The sequence below is a fragment of the Leptonychotes weddellii genome, chromosome 1, assembly GCF_054177405.1.
Source record: "Leptonychotes weddellii isolate Sample4059 chromosome 1, ASM5417740v2, whole genome shotgun sequence".
NCBI classification, from domain to species: Eukaryota; Metazoa; Chordata; class Mammalia; order Carnivora; family Phocidae; genus Leptonychotes; species Leptonychotes weddellii.
The window spans coordinates 129,599,280-129,611,213 of NC_138369.1; the positions used below are offsets into that span (position 1 = coordinate 129,599,280).

At 36.8% G+C, this 11,934-nt stretch overlaps 1 protein-coding gene across 1 annotated transcript in view; it reads left to right on the forward strand.

Annotated features, from left to right (window-relative positions):
• The window catches only part of SNX4 (sorting nexin 4), a 70,278-nt gene that overhangs the window by 42,605 nt on the left and 15,739 nt on the right, over positions 1–11,934 (forward strand). Inside the window, exon 9 of the mRNA XM_081832474.1 lies at positions 9,848–9,913. Coding sequence (XP_081688600.1) covers positions 9,848–9,913 — 66 coding nt within the window. The remainder of the gene's footprint in view (positions 1–9,847; positions 9,914–11,934) is intronic.

Consider the following 11,934-nt stretch of genomic DNA (forward strand, 5'->3'; position numbering starts at 1 on the left):
TTCATTGCTAGTAATCAGTCTGTTCAAATTTTCTATTTCTTCCTGATTCAGTTTTGGAGGGCTCTGTTTCTAGGAATTTTACCCATTTCCTTTAGGTTGTTCAATTGTTGGCATATATAATTTTTCATAATATTCTCTTGTAATTTCTTTTTATATCTGTGGTGTTGGGTTTTTTTGTTGTTATTTCTTATGTCTTTTAGCCATTCTGACAAGTGTAAGGTGATATTTCATTGTGGTTTTGATTTACACTAATTTATTCTTACTGATTTCTTTTTGTGTGTGTGGTGTTGGTTTTTATTTCTCCTCCTTAATTTCTGATTTTATTTGAGTCTCTTTTTTTCTTGAGTCTGGCTAAAGGTTTACCGATTTTATCTTTTCAAATGACTAGCTCCTAATGATATCAATATCAAGAGTTTTGTTTTGAAATGATGTCCTATAATAGTAGTTTTCATAGTTTTTTTTAAAAGTATTTCAGTAAAAAATAAGAAATCCAATATATTGAGCAGATAAAAATAAAATTACTCTGAAGCAGTGACCACTGCCCTTTACTTTGTGGGCAGAATGCCTAAGAAGATTCCATTAGAAATCACTGTTTTATAGAATTAGTGATATTCTTTTTTTTCTTTCTTGGTGTTACTTTATAATTTCTGAAGGATTTTGCAAGATGAGTTTTTCAGTCTTGGAGTAATTTTAGTGTGAATTAATTTAGAATATCTGCTTGTGTATAGTGCTTGCATATTGTGGTTATTTTTGAACCTTTTGTGATTTTTTTCTGTGTATTATTTTGGTTGTGACATCTTAGAAGTTGTTATCCAAATCTTTTTATAAGAAAATGTCCTTGCTAATGTTCCATTATAAGTCGTTTTGATTGGATTAATTTAAAAATGATTCATTTTACATTTTTAAATAGGTAATACAATCATATGGCACAAAATTCAATAAGAATAAATGCTTTTACACTGAAATGTCTCCCTTCTCTGTTAACCATCCAGGTCTCCTTCTCTGAGACAGTTAATACTAGTTTTCTTGGTTTCTTTTGTATCCCTCTAGTAAAATGTAATACTATAAATATATTAACATACAAACACATGCATTTTTCCCTCTTTTTTTTTTTTAACATGGAAAGGGAGCATGTTGTATACATTGCTATGTTGCCTTGTTTTATACCTTGCTTTTTTTTTACTTAAGAACTGCTCTCCAAGATAGATTGTTATCATTACATAACTGTATTGAGTTTTATCAAGGAGGAGGAGGATCATAGTTTATTTAACCAATTTCTTCTTGTTAATGATTTCTAGTCTTCTGTTATTTCACTCACTGCTGCAATAAATATTCTCGTTCATGTCATTTCACATGCGTATGAATATGTTTGTAGGATAAAATTCTACAGGTTCTGCAAGTGTTGTTACTGACTCTTAAGGATAATAGATAGCATTTGTAGTTTTGGTAGATATTGCCAAATTGCCCTACATAGAAGCTATTAACCTCTCACCAGCAAAGTATTAGTATCTGTCTTCTTACACCATTATTCAACAGTATGTTAGTAAGCTTTTGTCTTTGCCAGACTGATGATGAGGAATGGTTTCTCACTGTAGTTGTAATTTGCATTTCAATTATGAATGAAGTCAAACATTTTTTTCTTATGATTAACAGACTTTTTCCTATTTCATCATCTACATATCTTTTGCCCCTTTTTTTTCTGTTGGGCTGATTAGTTTCTTTTTTTAAAATAAATTTTTGAGAGAGCACATGAGTGGGGGAAGGAGAAGAGGGGGAGGGAGAGGGACAAGCAGTGGGTTGATTGGTTTCAATTTTCTTAATTGATATACAGGAGTTCTTTATCTTTTGGGAGAATTAGGGCTTTGCGAAATGATTTGCAATTTTTTTTCCACTTTTGTTATGTATTTTGACTTTTCTCATGGTGGCTTTATGATATACAGAAATATTCTATTTATTAAACTCAGTTACATATAAATTATTAATTTTTCTCCTTTCAAAAACAATAGCCTCTGACCTTTGTGTATATCTTAATGATGTTTTATTCACTATGGGGTATAAAAAATACTTCTCATTCCTTCTATATTTTTGTGGTTTTATAAATTTTTGATTCATCTGAAATTTATTTGAATGTCAGGTGTAAGATATGGAGCCAAATATATTTAATTAACTTGTGAGAGTAGCATATTATCCATAAGCCTTTGGTTGATCAATACATTGAAACTAAATGCAGGTTGGGATGATATCAGGATTATATGACATTTTTAATTTTTTTATTTTTTTCATCATGATAAATGTACTCTTTAATCCCCATCATCTGTTTAACTCATCCCCCCACCAACCGGCCCTCTGGTAACCATCAGTTTGTTCTCTATAGTTAAGAGTCTCTTTCTTAGTTTGTCTCTTGTCTTTTTTGTTTTCTTTTGCTCATTTGTTTTGTTTCTTAAATTCCCCATATGAGTGAGATCATATGGTATTTGTCTTTCTTTGACTGACTTATTTAGCATTGTACTCTGTAGCTCTATCCATGTTGTTGCAAATGGCAAGATTTCATTCTTTTTTATGGCCAAATAATACTCCATTGTATACATATACCACATCTTCTTTATCCATTCTTCAGTTGACGTACACTTGGGCTGCTCCCATAGTTTTGCTATTTTAAATAATGTTTCAGTACATGGGGGTGCATGTATCCCTTTGATTTAGTGTTTTTGTATTTTGGGGGGGTAAATACTCAAGTAGTATGATTGCTGGATCATAGGGTATTTCTATTTTTAATTTTTTGAGGAACCTCCGTAGTTTTCCAGAGTGGCTGTACCAGTTTGTATTCCCACCAACAGTGCCAGAGGGTTTTGCTTTCTCCACATCCTCAGCCAACACTTGCTGTTTCATGTGTTTTTGATTTTAGCCATTCTGACTCGTGTGAGGTGATATCTCATTTTAGTCTTGATTTGTGTTTCTCTGATGATGAGTGTTGTTGAACATCTTTTCATGTGTCTGCCAGCCATCTGTATGTCTTCTTTGGAGAAATATCTATTAATGTCTTCTGCCCATTTTTAAATTGGATTATTTGTTTTTTGTGTATTGAGTTGTATCAGTTCTTTATTTAGATACTAACCCTTTATCAGATATGTCATTTGCAAATATCTTCTCCCATTCTGAAGGTTGCCTTTTAGTTTTGCTGATTGTTTCCTTTGCTCTGCAGAAACTTTTTATTGTGATGTAGTCCCAATAGTTTATTTTTGCTTTTATTTCCTTGCCTCTGGAAACATATAGAAAACATGTTGCTATGGCAATATCAGAGATTACTGCCAGTGCTCTCTTCAAGGATTTTTATGGTTTCAGGTCTCACATTTAGGTCTTTAATCCTTTTTTTTTTTTTTTTAAAGATTTTATTTATTTATTTGACAGAGAGAGAGCACAAGTAGGCAGAGCAGCAGGCAGAGGGAGAAGGAGAAGCAGGCCCTCCGCTGAGCAGGGAGCCAGATGCGGGGCTTGATCCCAGGACCCTGGGATCGTGACCTGAGCCGAAGGCAGCCGCTTAACCGACTGAGCTACTCAGGTGCCCCTAATCCATTTTGAGTTTATTTTTGTGTATGGTGAAAGAAAGTGGTCTGTCCAGTTTTCCCAACACATTTGTTGAAGAGACATTTTTTAATGAAGAGAAGTATATTGATGTTGTAAGAATGTAAACAGGAATATATGGCTAAACCTGAAGGAATAGTATAATGGGGATAAAGGTAAATAGTAATCACCTTTCTGAAGTCTGTTTCGTTACGTTTGACTTATCTACAGTTGCATTTAGATTTATTCACATCCATCAGCCCTGATTTTTAAACTATTCCCAGAGTTGGGCGCCTGGGTGGCTCAGATGGTTAAGCGTCTGCCTTCGGCTCAGGTCATGATCCCAGGGTCCTGGGATCGAGTCCCACATTGGGCTCCCTCCTCCTTGGGAGCCTGCTTCTCCATCTGCCTCTCTCTCTCTCTCTGTCTCTCATGAATAAATAAATAAAATCTTTAAAAATAAATAAATAAATAAATAAATAAATAAATAAATAAAACATTCCCAGAGTTGAACTCGAGTTAAGCTTGGGAATATCCTCATTTGAAAATTAACACAGGGGTGCCTGGCTGGCTCGGTCAGTAGAGCATGTGGTTCTTGATCTTGGGGTTGTAAGTTCAAGCCCTGTGTTTGGTGTAGAGATTACTTAAAAATAAAACCTTCAGGGACATCTGGGTGGCTCAGTCAGTTAAGCGACTGCCTTCAGCTCAGGTCATGATCCCAGGGTCCTGGGATCGAGCCCCACATCAGGCTCCCTGCTCAGCGGGGAGCCTGCTTCTCCCTGTCCCACTGCTGCTCCCCCTGCCTGTGGTCTCCTGCTCTCTCTCTGTCAAATAAATAAATAAAATGTTTAAAAAAAAAAAAGAAAGAAAATTAACATAAATCAGACACTCCTGAAGGTAGCACATTTATTATAATAAGTAAATGGACTTGTATTAATTTGAGAAACATGTAGATAAAAGGTCACTTGGCTGAATCAAATTTCAAGAAAATTATTTGCATTAATTTCTTGTGATGAAATATTCTACGGTTTGGTCTTTTTGCCAACTCAATAAATTAATAGAAAACCACTTTACATCTAAAATATTTTTTTTTAAATATTTTATTTATTTATACATGAGAGACAGAGGCAGAGGGAGAAGCAGGCTCCCCACGGAGCAGAGAGCCCAATGTGGGGCTTCATCGCAGGGCCTGGGACATGTCCTGAACCGAAGGCAGGCACTTAACCGACTGAGCCACCCAGGCGTTCCTAAAATATTTTATGAAAAGTGAGCCAGGGAGACCAGAGGTGGTTGAGGTAATTTAAGCAGGTGATGAAGAACCTGAACCAGAGTGGTTGCTAGTAGGTACATTTGCTGAACTTCTGCTACCATGGTAGGTGCTAGGTTACCAAGATTTAACTTGTAAGCAGTTGAATGACTAGAAAGATTGCGATAGACAATGTAGGAGAAATAGCAGGTTTGAGGGATGAGTTTGAAAGGGTTCTGTTTTGGATAGATTGCACTTGAATTAAAGATTTCTGTTAAGCAATTGGAAATTTGGATCAGCAGTTTAAGAGGCTGGTGAGAATATGATTTGTGTATAAAGGATGAATCCTAATAGAGTGATTTTTGAAAATGTAGGGTTAGGTGATACTGTCAAAGGGTTAGAGTAAGTCTGTGAGAGACTCAGGGCCAAACCTTGGGAAATACCTCCTGTGTTCAAGGATCAGGCAAAGGGGCCCCTGGCTGACTCAGTTGGTAGAACATGCAACTTTTGATCTCGGGGTTGTGAGTTTGAGCCCCACATTGGGTGTAAAAATTATTTTTAAAAAATCTTTAAAAAGGGGATCAGGCAAAGAAAAAGAACCAGTGAGGGAGATACTAGAAAATTGGTGAAGAACTGGGAGTGTGCAATGTCAAGCAAGTGAAGGGAACACTTCAAGAAGTTGGAGTTACACTGTAGGGGAATTGAGTCTGATGAAAAGGGGAAATGGGTAAGTAAATCTTTGGTGGTAGTTTGGAGAGCAGTTTGGTTTGAGTGGTATGATGTTATTGCAGTAGTCCTAGGAATGAGAAGAAAATATTAAGGAAGGGAAGACAGCAAGTTACTGGTTAGACTTTTAAGGAAGTCCCTGAGGTTATTCTTGAAGGGGAGAAACAGGGTCTGTTTTGTTTTGTGTAGGGGAGCAGGGATGAAAGGGTGGATGGGAGAGAAGACAGAGAAGATACAGAGCTGTCTTAAAGCAGAGGAGTGGTAAATTGTAGGAGGCAACGTTAGTCAGTCTCTGTCTCAGTGAAGCAAGTGTCTCTGCTGAGAACAAGTCAGGTGATTTCTTTGGTTAGGAAGCTTGAGGGGAGTGATACAGGGCAGTCTATCTCAAATGCAGGGAAGTCTTGAACTTGGTGGCACAAGTTACAGGCACCCGCCTTTACTTCCCCTTAGCAGCTCCACCGGGGATTGGCTGGAAGGTGCTGTGGCAAGTGCAGTCTCTTTGAAAGCTTGAGTTCTTGATGTACATGCAAAATTTGCATTTTATGCTGTAAAACATCTACGGTTGTTTAAATATATATATATATAACTTTTTTCCCCCTCAAATGTAAAAGTAAAAGTCATTCTTCAGGAGAATCGTGCCGTGTTTATCATATGGCTTCAAATATCCGTTACAAAGTATCCCAGTTTGAGAGGCACTGTTAAGGATGTTAATTAGGAATATGAGTGAGGATTGCTGAGTAGTGCCAGTTGGTGGGGGAGTGTTTTTTTATCTTTTGAGTACTGCTGACCTAAAAGAGTAATGAAAAAATTCAAGATGAGTGCCACTTAATTGGAAAAAAGCTTACTTTGTTTTTATTTTTGGTTTGAAATTTGAGAGGGGAAGAAATACAAAGCTGCTTCATCAGCCTTTTTTTTTTTTTTTAAGTGGAGCCCAGTATGGGGCTTGAACTCACGACCCTGAGATCAAGACCTGAGCTGATATCACGAGTTGGGTGCTTAACTGACTGAGCCACTCCTTAAAAATATTAAATAATCTCTACACCCAATGTGGGGCTCGGACTAGAACCCTGAGATCAAGAGTTACATGCTCTACTGACTGAACCAGGCAGGTGCCCCTGTAGTTCATAGATGGACTTCAGGTTGTCAGAAGTTTCTGAAATTACATGCCAAATTTTGTTTGTGATTTTTTTTCCTTCTTAGGGAAAAGGTCCATAGTTTTCCTCAGATTCTACAAAAGATCCAAGACCCTTTTTGATCTGTTTCATCTGTGACAATTTACCCACCCATTAAGTACTTTAAGATTCAATTATTCGTCTTACAATGTTGTTGTTAAGTCAACTACCCTTTAATAGTTCTTTGTATGTTAATGGTTCCTCCTCTCCCCTATAAACTGGTTAGCATTTTCTATTTCCAATCCTAGACATATCCTTGGACCCCAGGTTAGAACCTTTTGTTTAGTAGTGCTGCTTAAATTTTAATGGGCATACAGATCTCCTGGAGAAACTATATATATTGAATTTGAGGTGACAGAGGTATGTAAAATGAATATTTTGATACAGTAGATCTGGAATGGGTTATGTGATCCTGCATTTCTTTCTTTCTTTTTAAGATTTTATTTATTTATTTGTCAGAGAGAGAGAGAGCACAAGCAGGGGGAGCACAGGCAGAGGGAGAAGCAGGCTCCCCGCTGAGCAAGGAGCCTGATGTGGGACTTCATCCCAGGATTCTGGGATCATGACCTGAGCCAAAGGCAGACAGTCGGCTAAGCCACCCAGGCGTTCCTGTGGTCCTGCATTTCTAATGAAATTCTAGGTGATGCTGTTGGTAGACCACAATTTGAGTAGCAGAAGGCTAAGACTATAGGTCTTGAGGTCTTGTGCTGGTACATAGAATCCAGTACATGTTTCCCTCCTCACATTTATTAATTCACTTATTGGTTCATTTTTTCATTTTACCTGCAAGCTATAAATACCATGTATTTATCAGGCTCTAAACTGCTTAATAGGCATACATAGGTGATAAAGTGTGAGTCCTACCTTCCTTGAACTAGTTTTTAGTCTTGTTTGGTAAATAAAGGAATTAAATTTGGTTATGTTGGCCTTGAGTTGGTGGCACATAGTAAGGTGCTCAAAGATTAATGAGATGGATGAAGTATTTTTGGGATATCCAATAGACAGTTGATCTGGACTATCCATTAATTCTTTTTTTTTTTTCTTAGAAGGAGAGAGAGGCTGGGGCAAGGAGAGGGGCAGAGGAAAAGGAAGAGAGAGAATCTTAAGCAGGCTCCATGCCCAGCATGGAGTCCCACACAAGGCTCAATCTCACAACCCTGAGATCATGACCTGAGCCAAAATCAAGAGTCAGATGCTTAACTGACTGAGCCACCCAGATGCCCTGTGGCGTTAATTCTGGTAACATGACCTACAGTTACATTAACTGTGATTGCTGCATTTCATTTTTGGCTAGTTATATTTGTCATCTGCCAAAACCCTTAGGTTCCTCTTTCATGTGAAGAACAGGGCTTTGGATATATTGAATATGAGGTGACAGAGGTATGTAAAAGCAGAATTGTCCTGTAGGCATTATAAATGTGGCTTTAGTAAAAAAAAGGTTAACTTGCTATTACTATCTTGAGAGTAGTTACAAACATATAAGGAAGGAAAATTATTAGAGGGAGCCTTACCTGTTTTGTTAATCATAACCATAGTGTTGCATAGGTGATTTATATGTTTGTTTTGCTTTGACAATATTAAAAATCATGTGAGATTTTCTTTCTTCTAATACTATAAGCATATAATCTGGTATTTCAACAACATAAAAATATGTATAGAAACTACATATTAACAAAATAATAGTGTTTTAGAATTTTTTCTTTTATGATATGGTGCAGTTGAAGAGGTTTATGCATTCTTTACGTAGGAGAAAACTTACAAATAACCTGAATGGCCAGGAAAATGGTTTAAAAAAAACTGAGTTGCCATATGAAACAATGCTTAGAATAAATTGTTTTAATAACATGAGAAAACACTGGAAAAAAGCGTGATACAAAATTGCGTATACCATATGATCTCAGCCACGTTAAAATGAGTAAATAAAAAGACTGGAAGGAAATATATCTCTTGGTATTTGGGATTGCAGATTTATTTTTTCAGTTTATATATATAATATACATAATTAACTGCCATAAAAAGGAATTTTTATGAGAAGCATTTTGTAGAAATGACAACAAAGGGCGCCTGGCTGGCTCAGCCAGTAGATTATGTGACTCTTGATCGTGGGTTCTGAGTTCAAGCCCCATGTTTGGTATAGAGATTACTTAAAAATAATAAAATAAATCTTTTAAAAAAAAAATGACAAAACAGTGATCTGCGGTTCTATAGACTTTCTCATCAACTTTAGTGCAATTATTGAAGCTTTACTGTGTACCTAATGTTTCTGTACAGTTGTCTTTTTTTGTTAGCTTAAATGTGTTCATCAGAATCATCCATGGAGCTTTAGAAAGTATACATATCTCGGGCACCTGGGTGGCTCAGTTGGTTAAGCGACTGCCTTCGGCTCAGGTCATGATCCTGGAGCCCCGGGATCGAGTTCCGCATCGGGCTCCCTGCTCGGCAGGGAGTCTGCTTCTCCCTCTGACCCTCCTCCCTCTCATGCTCTCTGTCTCTCATTCTCTCTCTCGCAAATAAATACAGTCTTAAAAAAAAAAAAAAAAGAAAGTATACATATCTCAGCTCTACCCCAGAGATTCTGAATAAGTAGATCAAGAGAAGGGCTAGCATCCGTAGTTTCTAAAGCTCTACAATTGACTTAAATAGCAGCATAGCTGAGAAAGTTGTCTATAAGCAGAAGCTGTTTTGTGTGATACTTACTTTGCACTTAGCAGTGTCAGGTAGCAACTTTTGAACTAACAGTTTAAAGCTTTCACTTGCATTTAGTTGTTAAACTTAAGGGCAAAGCAGCATATTTGAGTCACAGAAAATAAATCCAAATACAGATACTACATTGTTTAAAAGGTAGCTGGAAAGAAAACCTTATAAAATATCCCATTTGAAAATATTCCATATCTAGGGGCACCTGGGTGGCTCAGTCAGTTAAGTGTCTGCCTTTGGCTCAGGTCATGACCCCGGGGTTCTGGGATTGAGCCCCGCATCGGGCTCCCTGCTCAGTGGGAAGCCTGCTTCTCCCTCTCCCACTCCCCCCCGCTTGTGTTCCTTTTCTTGCTGTGTCTCTCTCTGTCAAATAAATAAATAAAGTCTTTAAAAAAAATTCTATATCTAATTCATGGTGTGTTTGGTTTTATCTTTTTCTCCCTAGTGAGTGGAGTGCCATAGAGAAAGAAATGGGGGACGGACTGCAGAGTGCTGGTCACCATATGGACGTGTAAGTACCTAGAGCAGTTAAGGTAAAACCCAGGGTGAAGTCTAGTGGTGAAATGTTAGTGATTCTTCTGTTTTCATCAAGTTTGCTGGCTTTTATATTATATACTCTGGATCCAGATCTGACTTACACAAGTTTATTTCAGGAATGAAGGTTAATTTAAAACATTGAAAAATCAATCAGTCCAATTCATATATTAGTAGAATAAAGAAGAAAACCTGCATGTTAATTTCTGTACATGTAGAAAAACCTTTCAACATCTACTCAAAATAAAAATTCTCATCAAACTAGGATTAAAAGAAATTTCTTCAATTTAAAACTTAAAACTAGTATTGTACCTAATACTGAAATACTGAAAACTTAGATAATATTGTACTTAATAGTGAAGTATTGATGCTTTTCCCTAAGATCAAGCAATAAGGCAAGGTTGTATGCTATTACCACTTCTAGTAAACATTGTACCAGAAGTCCTAGTCAGGCAAGAAAATCAAATAAGAGGCATCACTCTTAGAAAGGAAGAATTAAAACTATCTTTTTCTGTGGTTAACAGGATCTTTTACATGGAAAATCATAAAGAATCAGCTAAAAATATTACAGAACTAATAGCTGAATTTAACAAGTATGCGGAATATGAGATAAATATATAAAAAAGAAAGTGTTTTTATATACTAGCAACAATTGGAAAATAAAAATCGAAAAACAATACTTTTTATAATAGTATCAAAACAAAATATTACAGATTAATTTAATGAAAGATGTGAAATACTTCTACACTGAAGACTTTATATACTGAGAGAAAATTTTGAAGACCTAAATAAATGGGGAGAATAAATGTATGTGCTCGTGGATTGGAAAACTCAGTAGTGTTAATATGTCCATTCCTCCCAAACTGCAGTCCCAATCAAAACTCTGATAACTTTTTAATGGAAATTGGTATACTAATTCTAAAACTTATATGGAAATTCAAAGGACCTAGAGTAGCCAAAACAGTCTTGAGAAAGAACAAACCTGGGGGTGCCTGGGTGGCTCAGTTGGTTAAGCGACTGCCTTCAGCTCAGGTCATGGTCCCGGAGTCCTGGGATCGAGTCCCGCATCGGGCTCCCGGCTCAGCGGGGAGCCTTCTTCTCCCTCTGACCCTCTCCCCTCTCATGCTGTTTCTCTCTCTCTCTCTCAAATAAATAAATAAATAAAATCTTTAAAAAAAAAAAAAAAAAGAACAAACCTGGAATATATTACCTGATTTCAAGACTTACTATAAAGATACAGTTATCGGAAAAAAAAAAAAAAAGATACAGTTATCAGGGCGCCTGGGTGGCTCAGTTGGTTAAGCGACTGCCTTCGGCTCAGGTCATGATCCTGGAGTCCCTGGATTGAGTCCCTCCCCCCTCTCATGTGCTCTCTCTCTCTCTCTCATTCTGTCTCAAATAAATAAATAAAATCTTTAAAAAAATATATTTAAAAAAAAAAAGATACAGTTATCAAGATAGGTATTGACATAATGGTAAACAGATCGGTGGAACAGAATAAAGCCCAGAAATAGACCAGCATTTATTTATTTATTTTTTAATTTTATTTTAATTTTATTATGTTTGTCACCATACAGTACATCATTAGTTTTTGATGTAGTGATCCACGATCCATTGTTTTCGTATAACACCCAGTGCTCCATGCAATACGTGCCCTCTTTAATACCCATCACCAGGCTAACCCATCCTCCCACCCCCCTCTTCTCTAGAACCCTCAGTTTGTTTCTCAGAGTCCATAGTCTCTCATGGTTCATCTCCCCCTCCAATCCCCCCCCCATTTTTCCCTTCCTTCTCCTAACGTCCTCCATGTTATTCCTTATGTTCCACAAATAAGTGAAACCATATGATAATTGACTTTCTCTGCTTGACTTATTTCACTTAGCATAATCTCCTCCAGTCCCATCCATGTTGATGTAAAAGTTGGGTATTCATCTTTTCTGATGGCTGAGTAATATTCCATTGTATATATGGACCACATCTTCTTTATCCATTCATCTG